Here is a 20,532-nt window from a genome sequence, read left to right as displayed (position 1 = left end):
CCGACTCTGCAACTCAGGAATTCAATTCCAAGAAGCGCGGGAGATCCCAGACCAATAGGCGGCATCTTTCCGGCTTCCCTCGGAAATCTGGGCCGCGGCGTCATCAGTTCCGGGCCGTGACGATAGCTCACGCCTTGAGCCCGCCCCCTGGGTTTGCTCTGCGCCTGCGCGCCTCTAAGAATCCGGGTGTCGCGCCTTAGCCACGCCCATTGTCCCGGAAGTGAATACGCAAACTCCTCCCACCCTTCAGCCGGCTGGGGCGCAGCCATTTTAATTCATATCTGAGTGGGCGGTGGCGATTCCCGTGGCGGTTCCGGCTCTGCGGGGCAGGGGTAGTGTTGCTGGCTTTCGGGGGGGTTTTGTTAGCTTCATTTTTCCTTTCCAGCTTCCCGTTGCCGGCAGGTGTGTCCGTTGTCGTCCCCCGAGGCCATGTCAGGCGACGCAGCCGCGGAGCAGGTGAGGAGCGGCGGGGCCTCGTGCAGACCTCTTTCTCTCTCGGGCCCTGTGCGTGCGGACCCCCCAGCCGGGTTCGCGTGAGCAAGGGCTCTGGCGGGCTGGGAGCACCCGTGGGGTCCTCCAGTCCTGGTTTTCCGTGGCGTTCCTATAAACAAGCATTTGACTCAGACAATAGTTTGAGGTTGCTTCGCCCCGTCCGCCGCAGTTCTTCGGTCTGGACTGTTGAGTTGAAACCACTTTGGCGTGTGTACCTGCCACGGCAAGATTTCCCACTTTTGCTTCCCGGTCTGCTGCCCCCAGAAATAAAAACGAAAGCATTCTGGAAAACTAGGCCCCCGAGAGAGCGAAGGTGAAAAAGCCGCGGTCCAGGAGCAGAGCATGGCTGTGCCGAGCTTTGGGGAGAAATCTGTGGATTTTCTCTCGCCCCCTTTTTTCCCCTCTCGTCTAGGAACACTTTATTTTTGCTTTTGCGGCTACGCAAACATTGCAGGATTTGAGAAATTGAAAACAGGAAATGTGCTTTGATCCCTATAAGCACCAGCTGTTTGAATGGTAGATATGAGTGATAGTTACGTGTTTTAAAAACCAGATTTTTAGCCGGGCGGTGGTGGCGCACGCCTTTAATTAATCCCAGCACTTGGGAGGCAGAGGCAGGCGGATCTCTGAGTTCGAGGCCAGCCTGGTTTACAAAAGCTAGTTCCAGGACAGTCTCCAAAGCTATAGAGAAGCCCTGTCTTGAAAAACAAACAAAAAATCAGACATTTTGCTATGAGACAGCCCCCCTTTTGCTGTCTTCATTTTATAGACAGAGTTTTACTGTATAGTTCAACCTAGTGACAGTCTTGCTTTCTTTGCCTCTTCAGTGCTAGAATTGGCTGGGAATACTTACGTGCATCTCTACGTCGGGTTCTTTTACTTTTTTATAGCCTGAATTTCGTAGGATAGTATTTGCCTTTTATTGTAATAAAAGAAAAAGCAATCCTGATTTTATGAAAGAGGTGTTTTTAGATCTTGATCCTAGTGTGGTTTTTCGAGACAGTGCTTCTCTGTAGCTTTGGAGCCTGTCCTGGAACTAGCTCTTGCAGACCAGGCTGGCCTCGAACTCACAGAGATCCGCCTGCCTCTACCTCCCGAGTGCTGGGATTAAAGGAGTGCGCCACCACCGCCTGGCTTCCTAGTATATTTTTTAAAAGAAAGTTAGTCTTGCAAAGTTCTAAATTTTCTGTTGCTGTAGCAACGAAATACGCTTATTTTTTTTCAAGTCTCCAGTTTATCATGTGGAAACTATATGGAGGTTAATGGATCACATAAAATAAGACTGTTAATGAAGTGTGGGTAAACTATAAATTACTTTGGGAAAGGGAGCAAAACTCAAGTTTGCTTGAGGGCCGAATTCATCCCTGAAATCTTGGCAGTACTTTTGCATTTTATCTAAAGTTGGGATGCCCAACTTTACAGTTTCTTTTGAACTCTTATCAAAACGGTTTCTTTACTCTTTTTCTGGGCTAGTTTTTGTTTTCTGAAAGTGAAGCAAATATTGGATGTGTCTAAAATTTATATAAAATTATAAAGACAAAAGTATTGTCATGATTTTGTTTCTAGAACTGTGGGCTTTTTGTTTTGTGTTAATCTTGTTCCACCCCAGCAGGAGATTAAACCCAGGGCCTTGTGCATTCAGGGAAGCCCTCAACCGCAGTTATAGCCTCAAACTTATAAAACTTAATCCTCCAACCCACTGTATTGTGACAGTGTCACTATGTAGGCAGGGCTGGCATGGAACTTGCTATGTAGATCAGGCTGACTTCAGATTAATGGAGATACTGGCTCTGCTTTGTTGAATGGTAGGATAAAGATGGTGCACCAGGCAGCCTTTTTTTTTTTTAATTTGGGAATACACTCTAACTCAGGCTGACCTTGAACTCACTTCAGTCCCTTTGCCTCAGAATTCTGAGTGCTGAGATTATATGTATAAGGCCACCACACCAGGCTTGTCTCCTTAGTTTACAGCAACAACAAAAAAAAAGTTGAAGGAAAAATTTATGAGCACCTATTATAATTTCATTGAACCCAGCAATGGCTATAGATTTTGTCATACTCATGTATGTATTATATATGTGTGGGTATGTTTGTGTGTGCTTACACATGTATTTTTTATATGTGATAGTTCTGTGGCTCAAATCAAGGATCTTGCTCATGTTAGGCATACCCTCTACTACAAATGTATACCTCTAACCTTGACATTTTCTTTCTCCATACATATTTCTCTGAAAGTTGACATCATACTTCCATTCACACTATTTCAATATTCTCTTGTACAGTGACATTAATGATGTTACATAACTACCATACCATCAACCCACTCAAAATCTAGTTATACCGTATCTGTTTTATTTTTTCGAGATAGGGTCTTGTACAAATTTGAGGATAGGCTGGCTTCAAACTCAGTTTGTAGCTGATGATGACCTTAAATTTTCACCTTCAATTAGGATCCTAGGTTCTCTCCAGTGCCTCTGGCTCAATAATGATGTATTTCTAACATAATCTATATTCAAATTTGTCGTTGCCCCAAGAATGTGATTTATAGGACTGGGAATGTTCACAGTTGGTAAGAGTGGCTGTGTAGTCCAAGGCTCTGGAATCCAACCCAGGGTAGATCCTGAGCACTGCCTAAGCCAGGTTTTGTGGTGAAGATGTATAATCCCAGTACTCAGGAGTTGGAGGGCGACCAGAGGATCAGAAGTTCAGAGTCATTGTTGGCGACATAGTTTAAAAGCAGCCAGGGCTATAAGAGACTTTGTCTCAAAACAACAGCAGCAATAACAACAAAAACCCAAAACAAAACTAAAAAAAAGACCAAACAAATCAAAATTTAAGTAAAACACTGAATCTTGTATTTATGAATTTGCTTATCTCATAAACATTCTTCCTATTAGCCTGCGCCTTCCTCACCTACGTTATCTGTTTGAAAAGAGTTATTTTTTTCATTTTCTGAGATTTTGTTTGGGGAGTTCTTGGTGGTGTCATTTAATAGATCTTTTACTCTTGGAGAATTTATAGTTAGGTCTATTCTCAGTCTTGATAATTTTGAAGTTAAATATCTTGCATAAAGTAGAATACATTAGCCGGATGGTGGTGGTGCACTCCTTTAATCCCAATACCCTGGAGGCAGAGGCAGGCAGATTTCTGGCCAGCCTGGTCTACACAGTGAGTTCTAGAACTACCAGGACTGTTACACAGAGAAACTTAACCACATCTTTAATAAATATATATGTAGTAGGGTGTGTGTGTCTTGGTGGAAGTCAGAGGGCAATCTTTTTTTTTTTTAAATATTTATTTATTATGTATACAATATTCTGTCTGTGTGTATGCCCGCAGGCCAGAAGAGGGCACCAGACCCCATTATAGATGGTTGTGAGCCACCATGTGGTTGCTGGGAATTGAACTCAGGACCTTTGGAAGAGCAGGCAATGCTCTTAACCTCTGAGCCATCTCTCCAGCCCCCAGAGGGCAATCTTTAAAAGTCAGTTCTTGCCTATTCTGTAGGTCCTGGAGATTGAACTATTCTGTGTAACTGCCCTGGCTGTCCTGGAACTTGGTCTGTAGACCATACTGGCCTAGAACTCAGAGATTTCGCCTGTTTCTGCCTCCTACATGTTGGGACTAAAAGTATGCAACACCATCTTCTGACCCTGGCTTTTAATTTTTTTAAGTGTATGAGTGGTTTGCTTGGTGCCCAAGAAGGTCAGAAGGGGGTCTTTGATCTGGAAATGAGTTACAGTTTTAAGTTGCCATCTGGGTGATGGAAACTAAACCTGGGTCCTTTGCAAGATCAGTAATTGAGTCACTCAGGCTCCGTACCACTGAGTCATACTCCACCCCCACCCCCAATGGCTTTTACACATTGAGTGGTACTTTTCAAGCAAGCATCAAGAGAAATATTATGTGACGTATTTATCACAGAGCTGCTCTTTTCCTTCCTCTGCCTTCATTGCATTGAAGTAAATCTCAGTTTCCTTAGCTAACGTAGTAATTAAATTATACTTTAAAAGTATGATAGGATTTTAAATGTGAATTGGCTGCACAGTTCTTACTGTTTGAGACAATGGCCAGTGGAAATCTGGAGAAAGTAAGAATGCTTGCTGTTGTAAGAGACTCACAAGCACCTATAACTTGAACTTCAGGGGATCTGATGCCCTTTTGGCCTTCTTAGGTACTTGTCCACATCTCACGCACATAACTGAAAATGAAATCTTTTTTTTTTTTTTTTTTTTTTGTTTTGTTTTGTTGAGACAGGGTTTCTCTGTTCTCTGTAGCTTTGGAGCCTGTCCTAGAACTAGCTCTTAGAGACCAGGCTGGCCTTGAACTCACAGAGATCCGCCTGCCTCTGCCTCCGGAGTGCTGGGATTAAAGGTGTGTGCCATCACCACCTGGCAAAAAAATGAAATCTTTTTTTAAAAAATGATCCTTAAGTATTGGTAAGAAAGCCTAAACAGAACTGAAAACTATTAAGAGACATTCATGGTGGCACACAGTAGTGACCCCAGCATTCAAAAAACTGAAGTAGGAGGATCTTGGGTGGAGTCTAGTCTGAACTATATATAGCAAGTCTTGTTCAGAAAGAAATGAAGAAAGAATAAGCAAAGCATCCTTCTGTAGTTATTTTGTGGATTTTATTTTCTTTCGTTTTTTGAGACAGGTTTTTTCTGTAGCTTATTTTGGAGCCTGTCCTGGAACTTGCTCTGTAGACCAGGCTAGCCTTGAATTCACAGAGATCCACCTGTCTCTGCCTCCTGAGCACTGAAATTAAAGGCATGAGCCACCACCGAGTCAACCAAATAATTTAAAAGTCAAGGTAGATGTGAGGGGAAGAAAGCAGGATAACCAAATATGTTGGACAGTGTATTTTTAGCCCAATTATTTTTATGTGTTTAATAAAACTTCTCTGCTATAGCCTTTTCTATGTTCTCTTCTGTTTTAATTATATTTAATATAAGACAATTTTGAGTAGGTAAATAGGTTTGATTTTAATATTTCTTGGGGAAAATCGACTATTTGGCAAGAATTGTTCCTAAGGGTACTAGATCTGTCCTTTTGATTTTTTTTTTCTTTTGAAAGGAACTCTTAAAAATTGTATTTGTTGAGCATTAGGTTGTTTCTGGTCATAAAAAAAGAATGTATATCTCAGGTGGAATGGCAAAATCAGTATTCATGTGTTTGTATCTGTTCATTACTATTGCCAAAAACTGTTCATGGTTTTGAACTTTTCCACCATATCCCATATCTGCATTTCTTTTCAAACAAAATCCAATTGTAAATTTGGGTCATTTTGTTTGGACTGTTGGCAACAGTATGAGAAGAGATCTAAAAAAGGATCAAATTAGTAAGGATTTTTGTTTATTTAGTGGTAGAGTGCCTTTATAATCTAGGCTGGCTTGGAACTCATGAGCATTGAGTACTGAGATTCTAAGTATATACTAACTTACCCAGCTATTTAAACTATTGATAGATAATTCTGTAAATATTGAATAAAATTAGAATCACAAAAATTATGTTCTTCTGTTTTTTAATGTACCACTTAATCTAGTGAGCCAATATCTTGGCTACTTTTGGATGAGCCTTGTTGGTCAAATTCTAAAGGTTGCTTTTTGTGTTTGTGTTTTCCTTCTTTTTTTGTTTTGTTTTGTTTTTCAAGAGAGGGTTTCACTGTAGAGCCTGGCCTGGAACTACCTCTTGTAGACCAGGCTGGCCTTGAACTCACAAAGATCCACCTGCCTCTGCCTCCCGAGTGCTGGGATTAAAGGTGTGTACCAACACCGCCTGGCTTGTTTTCCTTCTTTTGTTGTTTGTAACTGGGTCTTTGGTAGCTCAGGCTAGCCTTGAACTCCGTCTTCCAAGTGCTGGAATTAAAGACCTATCCACAGCTCAAAATTTTCTCTTTTTCCACGGGTGACCCACACCCTCCCAGATGCTAGATTATAGGTGTGTGCCTGCCACAAGCTAGACTTTTTCTTCTTTTTTGGTAGTATCGTGGATTGATCTTTGGGCATCATTCTTACTGAACAGGTGCTTTGCCCAAGATTTTTTTTTTGTTGGTTTTTTTTTTTTTTTTTTAATGGTGATTTTCTTGCATTGCTGGGCATTGAACCTTGCTTATATTAGCTCATGTTCCACAGAGCTACATCCCCAGCTTTTTGTATTTGTTTGGTTTGCTTCCTAGGGTATGAAGAAGTGAGCATGATTCTTATTTCAACAACACCTTATTTCTAGATTTCTTTTTAAAGTTTTTAAATTGAATAAGATTTTTTTTTTTTTTGAAAAATTGGAGGGGTTATTGCTATGTGATACAGACTGCTTTTCTTGGACACAGTTCATTTCCATTGGCAAAGGAACATAGGACCAAACTGGCATCTAATTCTAAATGTGACATTCATCCTGAGATATACTTTATTCATTGAGTATGTAAGTTGGCTCAGTTAAGCTTGTACTTACTCCAAGAAAGTCATAGAATGCTGCCTTTGTCTATTTTTATTTAGTTACTTTTTTTTGAGGTAGGGTCTCACTATATATTCCTGATTAGCGTGGAACTCACTATATAGAAATAGGCTCACCTCAAAGTCTATAGAGATCTACTTGCCTCTGTCTCCCAAGTGCTGGGATTGAAGGTGTACACTACCCCGTTGGGCCTATTTTTATTTTTAGAAGGTTGCAGAGAGAAAAAACTTATACTATATGCTGTTTTCTTAGTATTTTAGCAAAACCTTAAGGATCATTTGGGTTTGGTACCAACTTATATTTCATGGATACATGATATTTGGAAAATGTATTCCGAACAGATAGACTTAGATAATAGTCATGTTTCATTGTATTCTTGAAGTGATTTTTGTTGTGTTAAACAAGAATATTGTACAGTGATCATACTTAACTATGTTGCAGCCTGGGGTTTTGTGGTAGGGGGTATATGTGTACTATATATATTTATAGCCTGTAAGTTTATTGGTCTAAGTTAATGGCAGAATCCTATTAATCTGCTGCTCTAAGAGGCACATTGGACAAAACAATGTAAAATAAAAATAAAGTGCAAGAGGAAGTGGTGCAGTGAAGAGCATTGCTATGAGAGTATGGTAGGGTTCTTCCCTGGCATGCATAGGGCATTAAGTTTCCCAGGTGGGGACCCAAAAACAAGTGGGGAAAGGAAGAAAGTAGAAAGAAAGGAGCTGTTTCCTGGCCTAATGGGGGCATACTAGTTGGTTTATTTGGTGTTTTCCATGGTGTTGGGCATGGAACCCAGGGCCTCAAACATGTTAGTCAAAATACATTTTGCTTTATTTGTGAGACATGGTCTTAATCTGTAACCTAGGTTACCCTGGAGCTCACTATGTAGTTTAGGCTGACCACAAACTCAAGGCTGTTCTGCCTCACTCAGTCTCCTAAGTGCTTTGTTATAGGCATAAGCCACCATACCTGAATAATATTGTTATATAGTAAACTGTTTTGAGAGTTTCTGGCTATGTAGCGAAGCTGCCCGGAAACTTCTCATCTTGTGTCAGCTTTCTGAGCAAGACAGGGTTTAACTCTGTAGTCCCAACAGACTTGGAACTCACAGAGGTCTACCTGCCTCTGTCTCTCTAGTGTTCACATCAAAGGTATGCTATACATCTTACTGTTTCGTTTGTTCGAGACAGGGTCTCACTTTGTAGCTCTGACTGGCCTGGAACTCATCACATAGACCTCAAACTCAGTGATCCACCTTCTGCTACCTGAGAATGTTCCACCATGCCTGGCTACACCTTACTTTTTAAGTTGTTCATCCTTTTTCCCCAACCCTGCCCCAGCCAGACTGCCCCAAGTGCTGGGGTTAAAGGTATACGCTGCTGCCACTTGGCACATTTTAAGTTTTTTATCACTGAAAAATAATGAATATGTGTTATTCTATGTTATATATTTTGATTAAAAACATTGTAGTGCTGGAGAGATGATGGCTCAGAGGTTAAGAGCATTGACTGCTCTTCCAGAGGTCCTGAGTTCAATTCCTAGCAACCACATGGTGGTTCACAACCATCTATAATGAGATCTAGTGTCCACTTCTAGCCTGTAGCATACATGCAGCAGAACACTATATACATAATAAATATTTTTAAATGTATATATTTTTATTTATATTTTATTATATGTGTGTGTGTATATATATATATATAGAGAGAGAGAGAGAGAAAGAGAGAGAGAGAGAGAGAGAGATGAGAGAGATATGAGAGTGAGTGAGTGAGGCTGGTGGTTAAGAGCACTATCTGTTCTTCCAGAGACCCAGGTTCAATTCCCAGTAGCCATGTAGCAGCTTATAACTGCCTGTAACTCCAGTTTCAGGGGATCCAATACCTTCATAGAGACATATATGCAGACAACATGAATGCACGTGAAATATAAAAATAAATAAATTAAAAATAGTGTGACTATTTAAGGAACAACCCAGTTACTATAAAGTGTTATGTACTGTGTGTAATTATATGTGCCAGACCTTTGTTTACACTAGCCAGCATCACTTCTAACACCAGTAATGCATTGAAATTGGTGGTCAAGATGTCACTAATGAGCCCTGGCAGTGGTGGCGCACGCCTTTAATCCCAGCACCTGGGAGGCAGAGGCAAGAGGGTTGCTTGAGTTCTAGGCTAGCCTGGCCCACAGAGTGAGTTCCAGGATAGCCAGGGCTACACAGAGAAACCCTGTCTCAACCCCCCCCCCCCCCCCAAAAAAAAAATAAGTCACTAAACTTAAATGTGGTGGAATTTTTCAACACCATTATAGTTCTATTTGGTCTGTGGTATACCACATTGACTAAAATATATTGACTAAGATGTATCATTTACTATTTCTCAGAGTTCAGGACCCATTTTGTCACAATTATTTATGTCCTTTATGAAAATAATATATGTCTGCCATAATTTCAGGTTGCTGTTTCTGATTCTGTTAATGAACTGAGAATCTTCATTTAAAACACTTACTAAGAAAGAAAATAGCATGTACTTGGTGATTTTAAGAAAATGAAAGGTTGTAAACCTCAGAATTATGGGGAAGCAGATAAATGTCTTTAAATTCATTTCCCTGATAGTCTCGTAGTACAGACCTTGAATTCAGTCTTCCAGCTTCAATTTCCCAAGTGCTGGGATTACAAGGGTGAACCATCATCCCAGCTATAAATTGCTTTTAAATACATATATTTGATAAAAATAAGTGGTAAAACTGCAGAATATGAGAATATCTTACTGATTTTCTTCCTTAATTCTTCCTAACTATAGTTAGTACATTCAATAGAAAATACGTATTTTAAAATGGGAATCGAGGCTTATCTGTGCTTGTTCAATTGGTCACAGGCAAGACTTATTATCCAAGCATAGATTTAATTCCTTTTAATTTCCCATCTTTTTTATGATATCCTTTCCCCCTTAATTCATATGTATATGTGTTTATTTTGAGACAGTGTGTCTATGTAGTCTTATCTATCCTATCTTGGAACACACAGTGTAGACCAGGCTGGCCTAAAACCAAGGGATCTACCTGCCTCTGCCTTCCAAGTACTGGGATTAAAAGCCTATGTCACCATGCTTGGTTTGTTCATATTAAAGCTTTGATTTTAAATTATTTTTAGTTATGTGTATGTGCATTGTGTTTGTGCGTATGAGTGCAAGTGCACTTGGGGCTCAGAGGATTCAGATCCCTCTAGAGCTGGAGTTGCAGGTGGTTGTTAGTTGCCTGGTGTGGGTTCTGGGATTTGGACTTGGTACTTATGGAAGGACGGTAAGTGCTTTTACCACTGAGCCATCTCTACAGTTCCTCCCCCATATTTTTGATGTGTAGCACTTAGATAAAGTCAATTTCTTTAATTGTATGTATGTGCACAGCCCAGGGTTTCCTATAACTCTTCATGTAATCTTGGCTGGCCTTTGAATTTGTGACAGTTTGCCTGCCTAAGCTAATTTCTATTTCAATTTTACTTTATATTTCCTATGTAACACCACTCCAGTTTACCCTGAATTTATTTGGGGAAAAATATTTGGGGAAAGCTATGTCCTCCAGTCTTTTACCTCTTTAGTAGGAACAGAAAGAATTGCATATTTTTCTTGTGTTCTCATTTATTTTTGTTTTTATGGTGCTGGAAATTAAACTCAGGGCCTCATTCATGGCTAGGCAAATACTTTAGCACTGAGATATACCCAAGCCTTCATTATTCTTTTTAAAAAATATTATCTGTTGGAGTTGGTGAGACAACTTGGCAGTTAAGAACACTTGTTGCTTTTGCAGAGGACCTGGATTCAGTTGTAGAAGTTAGAGAGATGGCTCAGAGGTTAAGGACACTGGTTGCTCTTCCAGAGGTCCTGAGTTCAATCCCAGCAACCACATGGTAACTCATAACCATCTACAATGAGACCTGGTGCCCTCTTCTGGCCTGCAAGCATACATTCAGGCAGAACACTGTATAATCAATCAATCAATCAATCAATCAGTCAGTCAGTCAGTCTTTAAAACCAAAAACTTTAGTTCTTTAGGATCCAATGTCTTCATCTTGCCTCTGTGGGCTCTGCATGCATATAGTACCCAGACATACATGCAGGGGAAATATCTATACACATAAAAAAATCTAAGGAATTAAAGAATACTTATATTTTACTTGAGATCTGAGGCTCAAGCTTGCTAGACAAATGGTCTATTGTTAAGTCAGAATACCCATATCTCTTCTTACAAAAGAAATTTTTATTTTGTTTTATGTATATTTATGTATATGAATGTTTTGTCTGCATGTAGATTGGTGCCATGCCTGTGCTTGGTACCTCTGGAGGCCCAAAGGCATAGGATCGATCCCCTGTAACTGGAGTGAAGAGATGATTAGGAGCCACCATGTGAATGCTGGGAACTGATCCCAGGTCTTCTGGAAGAGCAGCCAGGGCTCTTACCTGAGCCATCTCTCCAACCCCTCAGCTCAATCAATGCTTAAAAGATCATCCAAATGTGCAACCATTGGTTAGGGAATGCAGCTCTGTAGTAGAATTCTTGAACAGCAAGCACAATGCCTAAGTTTGATTACCCTTTGCACAAAACAGCCACAGCCCTCTTTTTCTCTTTTTATAAAGTACATTTCCAAAACATAGATATTGATGTTTAAGGTGTTTCTTTGTGCTGAGTTTGTACACAGAACCTTACAAGTACTGGGAAGTGCTCTACCACTCCCTCTTCTGAAGTTTTCTGGGAACCTTGTGGGGAAGATGATGTAGATGTCCAATTTAAAACTCAACATTCGCCGGGCAGTGGTGGCGCACGCCTTTAATCCCAGCACTCGGGAGGCAGAGGCAGGTGGATCTCTGTGAGTTCAGACCAGCCTGGTTTACAAGAGCTAGTTCCAGGACAGGCGCCAAAGCCACAGAGAAACCCTGTCTCGAAAAACCAAAAAAAAAAAAAAAAAAATTTCAGCAGTCACTTATTCTTAACCACTTTGACCAATTCTGAGTCTGATAATTGATTGCCACTTACTACAAACAAGCTTTTATGACAAACCTGCCAGCAGTACTAATATATGGACATAAACATAATTATTTAGAAGGCATTTTGGCAGGTACATCTTGTCCACGTAACAAAATAATTGTAGCTTCCTCACTAAGGCCTGTGACCTTCCTTGTCACAGTCTTTTTGACCAGATTTATACTAACATGTTTCTTTTTTCCATATCTTAGGTAACTTGAGGGTTTTTTGTTTGTTTGTTTGTTTTTTGTAGCACAGAAGACAAAAATGTAGCTCTTAGATGGGTGGTGGCAAAATAAGAAAAACAAAAACCACAACTTTTTTCTTACTGTATTTTGCTGATTGCACTTTAGCTTGTTTCTCTGTTCTAGAATATAATTTCTGGAAATCACTGGATTTGAGACTTGGTCAGATTCACCGCAGTTTTTTTTTTTTTTTTTTTCCCAAGTGTGTTTTATAGATGACTTTGTAAGTCTCATATCGAATTAATATATGAGGCACACACTGTCTGGTTGTCTTTTTATAATTTTAAGATTAGCTAGTGCTGGGTGATGGTGACTTATGCCTTTAATCCCAGCACTTGGAGGTGGGATTCTCTCTGAGTTCAAGGCCACCTAGAGAAACCCTGTTTCCAAAAAAAAAAAAAAAACCCAGTAGCTTTTAACTTGGCTACCTATGGGCTCATAACTGAAGATAAGGTTTTTGTTGTGGGATTTGAATGTGGCCATAACTAGTAAGCAGGGCATGTACTTGTAACCATTTTGGATAGCTTTCATTGTGGCCGGTGTGTTTGTTTGACTGCTCTGAATTGTTTATTGGATGTGAATTTCACAAGTGTCGCTGTTACTGTTAATGCTGGAGCTGGAGGGTTCTCTACCTCCTCCCAGATACAGTGTGAGAGCTTGTGGGACTTGGCCACAACTTTTGCTCCTGCTGATTGTCAGCCCATAAATCTCCCTGTGCTGGTTTTCTGATTGCTGAGTGTCAGGGTTTCTATTGATACCTTTATGGAAGGGACTGATGAGGATAATCTCAAAGAATTTACATGTGGAATATTCACTAACCTAGTAAGAATTCAGGACACTCAAGGCCCTGCAGTGGCATCTAGCTCGCCCCTCAGCAACAGACCTGAAATCTTACCTTCTGTTGTTAATGCAGTTGAGAATTATCTATATAGATTACAAACATTTCATCAGCGGACAGAGGAAAGTAGAATTGCAGCTGTTCCTACAATTGCTTGTGTATAGAATTTTCAGGCTAATCTCTGAGCATTTTCTTTTAACATTTTATTTATCTGACAACCCCCCCCCCCCAAGCTGTGTGTGTATATGCTGGTGCCTTTGGAAGCCAGAAAAGGTAGTCAGATCCTCTGAAACTAGAGTTATAGATATTCATAAGATGCCCGTTGTGGGTGCCGTGACCCAAAGTTTGGTGCTTTCATAGAGCAGTAAACACTAAATTGCTGTGCCAAGCCATCATCTCTCCTGTCTAGCATCTCAGCCCAAGGTCTTTTGTTTGTTTGTTTGCGACTGGCACTGGAGATTTTGTTGAATTATCAGATCTTTATTTCCCATCTTGCCATAGGAGTGCTGGTATTATCATTTCTGGCCTTATGTGGGTTCTGAGAATCTGACCTCAGCTCCTCAAAACTTGCTCAGCACTGAACTGTCTACTCAGTCTCCCCAGCCCTTTCTTGTATTATTAATATAGACCAAAACCTAGAGTAATAGTGTTAGCTATAATAACTACATCACCCATGGCTTTGACATAAATAATCAGAATAGCTTGTATTGAACTGACCACTAGAACATTTTTGATGTACTTATTATATCTTACAATATATAACTTTGGTTTTTATCAAACTCCAAAATGAACAAACAACAGAAAATCTTGGCAGTGTTTTTTGGTTTGGCTTGTTTGTTCGTTTTGTGTGTGTGTTGTATGTTTTGTTTGTTTGTTTTATCAACAGTCATTTTTCCTTCAAAGGGCACAGATCTTAATACTGGGGGATAAAAGGATTATCCTAATTTTTAGTAACAAATTTAGTATATTATTGGGTTTATTGTGTACATGAACTATGCTACTGAAAAGTTAAAAGAAGTCCATATCTTATATCTATTTTTTTAAATGTAAAAGTCTGTTACATTTAATTTTTTATTTATGTATATGGGTGGGTGGGTGGGTGCTTTATGGAGGTCAGGGCAACTTGGAAGAGTCACTCCCTCCACTACGAAGGTCCTGATGATCTAACTCAGGCCATCAGGTGGCTGTGTGCCTGCGCCTATGTTGCCTGTGGAGTGCTGAGTATAATTCTCTGCCTGTTCCTTTGAGGTGAGTGCTGGGATCTTACTCCAGTTCTCATTGAATGCAAATCAGGGCTTAACTGACTTTGAGCCAAATCTACAGGCCCTTCTTTGTTTAATCAATCTTTTATTATTATTTTTTAAAGTGTGTGCACGGTGTGTGCTGCTCATGCATGATGTGTCTGTGGGTGTATGGAGGTGTCAGGATACTTTCTGGGTTCCAGTTATCAAATATAGGTTATCAAGTTTGCATGGGAAGTGTCTTTTCTCTCTGGACAATCTTGCCAACCTCTTTAATAACTATTTCCTATTTAATTTTAAGGGTTTTTTGTTGTTGTTTTTATTGTGTATGAGTTTTGACTGATCATAAGGTATGGCGTTTTGCATGGGTGTATGTATCTCTGTACAATAGGCATGCCTCTGCCTGAGGAGACTAGAAGACATTAGCGCTCCTGGAACTAGGTTTACATGTGGTTGTGATGCTTAATATGGGTGCTGGAAATAAGAGGTACCAGTGCTCCTAACCACTGAACCAACTCTTAAGCAAGTCATAATTTAACTGGTTCTTTCAGACATGGCTATTTAAATTATTACCAGTCTTACACAGCAGGCCAGTAGTTGACTGTTTTCTTGTACTCTTTTTTTAATATTTATTTATTATGTATACAATATTCAGTCTGCGTGTGTGCCTGAAGGCCAGAAGAGGGCACCAGACCCCATTACAGATGGTTGTGAGCCACCATGTGGTTGCTGGGAATTGAACTCAGGACCTTTGGAAGAACAGACAATGCTCTTAACCTCTGAGCCATCCCTCCAGCCCCTCTTGTACTCTTTTGTGTGGTAGTCTAAGTTACTAGAAATGATATTCAGTATCAGTTATTCATATTAAATTTTGGTCAGTGTTTCTTCCTACTTCCCCTCACCTCACTGAGGATGTAGTGTTAATTATAGAACATTTCATTTCTATCCCATGGGATACATTTTATTTCTTTTGAGTAAAAAGTTATTTGCCCCTTTTTATTCACTGGACTTTATGCTAGTAAGCTTAGTGGCTACTACTAACCTTTCATCTGTCTCTGTCTGTCTCTCTCTGTCACACACACACACTCTTTGGAGACAGGGTTGAAAAGATACATTTCAGATTATTGTCTATTTAGCTCTTTTGTGTGTATGTACACTAAAGATGGACCCCCAAAGCCTTGCAAATGCTAAACATGCACTTTTACCATGAACAATATTTTAAGCCCTTGTGTGTGTGTGTGTGTGTGTGTGTGTGTGTTTTAATGATTCTTTGATAAACAAAAAAGCGAGAATTTGGTTTTATCTTGATAAAATTGATTTCAGTTATTACATTTGCCAGAAATTCACCATTCTGATATAAAATGTTACTTTTATTATTTAGTGTATTTTTATGCATTGCTGTTTTGAGCTGTATTGATTTTTACCATTACCAAATTTTAGATGCTTTAATATGTGGGTGTGCTGGTAGTCATTTTTATGAACTTTTTTCCTTAGTTCCTTACACTAATCATAAAGCTCTTGTATATATTAGTAAGGGATAATTTTAAGTTAGATTGCTACAGTCTTAAAACATGTTCAAGACAGTGGGGTGGCTCATACCTGTAATTCTAGTGCTTTGGAGGCTGAGACAGGAGGTTCACCAGCATTGAAATCCAGCCTGACTACATAATTAGACCCTGATTCAAAAAAAAAAAAACCAAAACAAAAAATAATTCTTCCTAAATAAATTCATATCTTTCAGTGGTTAAAGCTAATTTATTTCTACAAAAAGAGTTTACGTTTCCCAGGCAATTTTATTCTAAAGGGATGACTTTTAGAACTTTCCTTAGATAGGTGCTTGACTGAATTGTTTCATAATAACTTGTCTATAAAACGGTATGGTGGCACATACTTTAAAAACCAACACTTTAGTCCTGGCAAAGACAGGTGGTCTCCCTGAGTTCAAAGCCAGACTAGTCTATATAGTGAGTTCCAGAACATCAGAGTTACACAGCGAGCCCCTATCTAAAAACAGGAGTGGTGATGGTTAAGTGGAGTATAATGATGGTAAAACCTGTGATCTCAGTCCTTAGGATGTTGAGACAGAAGTGTTGGAGAGAGGGGTACAACTTAGTGTGTCAGTATTTGTAAATTTCCTTTGAGTATCACTTTTCATTCTGATATGCAGGAATATTCTAAACAATTTTAGAAGTTAATACTTGTGTTTACGCTGTTGGTACTAGGTGCTGCTTTTTTCTTTCATTTTTAAAATATCTTTAGTTTTTCTATGTGTATGACTGTTTTGCCTGCATGTAAGTGTGTTCATAATGTATGTACCTTGTGCCCGTTGAGGACAGAACATGGGAACCAGAGTTACAGACTGTGGTGAGCTGTTATTTATGTGCCAGGAACTGAACCCTGGTCCTCTGGAAGGATAACAAGTGTTCCTAACTGCTAAGGTATCACTGTAGCACCTTTCTTTTCGTGTGTGTGTGTGTGTGTGTGTGTGTGTGTGTGTGTGTGTGTGTGTGTGTGTTTGCATGTACATGTGCGATGCTATTGCATATACACGTACAATGCTAGGACTTGAACCTAGGGACTCACGTCTTGCAGCTTTCCACCGTTACCAGTAAGCTATACCCCAAGCTCCAAGAAAAAAAATTCTGCAATAAGACTAAAACAACCTTATTAAAAGACTGATAGAGCACTTTTCTAACCATGTGCCTAGGGCCTGCTTATTAAGACATCGGAGCATTTGGAGAGTACAGAGTTTTAAAGACTTACTTGTTATACCAGGCATTGGTGGCACACGCCTTTTGTCTCAGCACTCAGGAAGCAGAGACAGGCAGGTTTCTGTGAGTTTGAGGCTAGCCTAGTCTACAAGAGCTAGTTCCAGGACAACTGGGGATGTTACACAGAGAAACCCTGTTTTGAAATGTGCACTCCCTTCCCCCCAAGAAAAAAAATTTTTTTTTTTTTCTCAACACAGGTTTTCTCTCTATAACATCTCTTGCTGTCCTGGGTCTCACTGTGTAGACCAGACTGATCTTGAACTTAGAAGATCTACCTGACTTATATTTCTCTCTCTCTCTTTCTCTTTCTCTTTCTCTCTCTCTCTCTCTCTCTCTCTCTCTCTCTCTCTCTCTCTCTCTCTCTCTCTCTCTTTCTCTCTCTCTGTGTGTGTGTGTGTGTGTGTGTGTGTGTGTGTCTGCATGGGTTTATATGTATCGTGTACATTCAAGAACTCAGGGCTTCCAGTCTCCTGAAACTTGAGTTATAAATAGTTCTAAGTTATTTTATCTGGGTTCTGGGATCTGAACTTAAGTCCTCTGAAAGAGCAGCAAACAATCTTAACTACTGATCTTTTTCTGCTTCTTGTTTTGTTTTTGAAGAGGACTCCCTTCAGCCCACCTTCCTAAGATCAAAGGCATATACCACCATGCCTGGCTCGTCTCTGTTACCCACCATCTAATAAATGTGACCATTGTAAGATCTTGATTTCTTTTTTAAGACAGACTGAATACCGGCTGGCTTGGAGTTCATGCTCTTCTATATTCAGCTCTTAAATGCTAGAATTTACAGATGTATGTAGCCATGCCTGGTTAGTATGTTTAAGTTCTCTATTCATTGCATTTATCTTCATGTGGACCCCCCCCTTTTCTTTCATCTTTATGTAGAAGCACCCCACCCCTTCCTTTTGTTTTTTAGAGACCGGGTTTCTCTGAGTAACAGTCCTGGCTGTTCCAGAACTCACTCTGTAGACCAGACTGGCCTTGAACTCACAGAGATCCACCTGCCTCTGCCTCCCAAATGCTGGGATTAAAGGCATGTGCCACCACTGCCCGACATAACAAGTAAATCTTTAAAACTTTGTACTCTCCAAATACTCTAATGCCTGGGGTCTCTCTCTCTCTCTCTCTCTCTCTCTCTCTCTCTCTCTCTGTGTGTGTGTGTGTGTGTGTTTGTCTCCAGATAGATAGATAGATAGATAGATAGATAGATATAATTTCTTTTTCTTTTTGAGACAGGGTTTCTCTGTAGCTTTGGAGCCTGTCCTGTAACTCCCTCTGTAGATGACAGAGCTCTGCCCTGTCTTTGCTTCCAGGGTGTTGAAATTAAAGGCATGCGCTACCACCACTCAGGCTTTTTCTTTTTTTTTTTTGAAACAAGGTGTCATGTAAAATAGATGGCATAAAACTCATATGAAAGTGAGGATAGCGTACTATGTCTGATTTTCCTGTTTTTACCTTTGGGGTGCTAGAATTACTAATAATGAAGCACCACTTTGTGTGTGTGTGTTGTGTTGTTATCTGAGACTTCATGTATACTAGACAGACACTAATAATAGACTTACATCCTACTCTTTTCATGTAGAGTTTTCATTATGCTGTATATACAAACTACATGTTGTGTTTGAAGTATCTTACATAAAAATAAAGTTCATTTTTATTGGACAAAAGTGATCATTCACCCTTTTTATGAAGTCCTTGCTGTCCTTGAAATGCTACATAGACCAGGCTGGTCTACCTCCCATGTCTGCCTTTCCAGTCCTGGGATTAAAGACATGCACTACCATGTCCATCTATAACTTCTGATAAAGTATGCACTTCCCCTAATCCAGATACTGCTTCTTCTTAAAATTATGTTTTAATACTTTGTATAGATTGACATAGGATCTAAATAGATGTGTTGTTCTTGACTTAATTGGGCATGATATTTTTAAAACAATAACTTCAGTTTGTTATTTTTTTTTCCTTATTCAGGCAGCTGAGTATGTCCCAGAGAAGGTGAAGAAAGCGGAAAAGAAATTAGAAGAGAATCCATATGACCTTGATGCTTGGAGCATTCTCATTCGAGAGGCACAGGTTTAGTGATATAGGATTACATTTCCTTCTCTATGGGTCCAATCACACTACTTGATTCTGCAGTAATATTTTAATAGTCCTAACATTGTAAATGCTGTTTATTGGTTTTCAATTTTAGAATCAACCTATAGACAAAGCACGGAAGACTTACGAGCGCCTTGTTGCCCAGTTCCCCAGTTCTGGCAGATTCTGGAAACTGTACATTGAAGCAGAGGTTAATATTTTATTTATTTTTTCTTATATAGCATCTAGTGGGAATTACAGCTTACATTATAGTGATAGAAAAGAAGTTAGGAGCGTAGTATAATCAAGACAAGGAGGATTTAAATGTCTCTGTTTATTTTGTAAAATAGGTATGAAGGAGTAATTAAAATGAATTTTGAAATTTGGGTCTTTCACAAGCTGATGATTGTTGCATTTTGGAGTTGCAACAACATTAAAACAGTTTCAATGGTGTTGGAGTGCTTTAGCCTTTTATTTACTTGTCATGTGTCAATTTATTGCCTCCTGTGTCATTTATTTAGAACTCATTTTTCTTTTATTCCTATAACAAACTAATCCAAAAATACAGAAATGTTGGTTTAGTTTACTAGAGTATTTTAAATGTCTGGTGAAATGAAACATTTTGAAGAATAATTATTTCACATTTTAATTTTATGAAAAATGCATGGTTTGTCAGTTTAAGCAGTGATTTAAAGTTATTCTGCCATATGATAAAGCTAACATTATATAGGAATAAGCTAATATGACTCAAAACTTTTAATCATAATTTACCCCAGTGATATTTTGATTTTTCTTTTGATTTGTCTTAACTTTCAGTCAGGCATGTTTAAGGTCCTATTCTTGATTATGATTTTAAAAAAAAAACTTAAGACTGGAATTAACAGTCAGATCTGTAATAAAATGTTAATGTGCCAATATCAATTGGCACTAAGTAAACACAATATAAATTAAATGTGTTGTGAGAGATGGAAATAGAATATCCACATTAAGCTGAAAACGATAACTATTTCTTTTTATTTATACTACTTATGCAGTACTTCTAATATTTTATAATATAAATTCTCAACGTAAGTACTCTGTGGTCTCAGCTATTGCTGAAATTTGGTGATCTGTGAATCTCTTTTGGACCTCTGCAAGGACTTTAACCATCAGTGGTATTAATAGACTGTAGTATCACCTGTGGTGCATCCTCAGAATAGTCCCAACCAGCAACATATATAAACAGAGGCTGCAGTGTACTTGATTGAATCTGCTATAGTTTAGGTTGTATTATTTTGTAGGGAAGGAAAATTAGAGGACAGTAATAACAGGAACATTGTGTGTTTGTGAGTGTGTGTGTGTGTGTTTGGTTTGCATGTTTGTGTTTGTATGTGTGAATGAGATAACTTATGTGGAGTCTG

The 20,532-nt window shown here is 39.3% G+C and overlaps 1 protein-coding gene across 1 annotated transcript in view; it reads left to right on the top strand.

Annotated features, from left to right (window-relative positions):
* The first annotated feature begins 254 nt into the window (after positions 1-254).
* Cstf3 (cleavage stimulation factor subunit 3) overlaps positions 255-20,532 on the top strand; it is an 88,189-nt gene continuing 67,911 nt past the window's right edge. Inside the window, exons 1-3 of the mRNA XM_038331057.1 lie at positions 255-456; positions 19,028-19,129; positions 19,248-19,343. Coding sequence (XP_038186985.1) covers positions 430-456; positions 19,028-19,129; positions 19,248-19,343 — 225 coding nt within the window. The 5' untranslated portion in view covers positions 255-429. The remainder of the gene's footprint in view (positions 457-19,027; positions 19,130-19,247; positions 19,344-20,532) is intronic.

The sequence above is a fragment of the Arvicola amphibius genome, chromosome 5 (assembly GCF_903992535.2).
Source record: "Arvicola amphibius chromosome 5, mArvAmp1.2, whole genome shotgun sequence".
NCBI lineage: Eukaryota > Metazoa > Chordata > Mammalia > Rodentia > Cricetidae > Arvicola > Arvicola amphibius.
The sequence above is the reverse complement of the archived record's forward strand: the minus strand, read 5'-3'. Positions and strand labels throughout refer to the sequence as shown.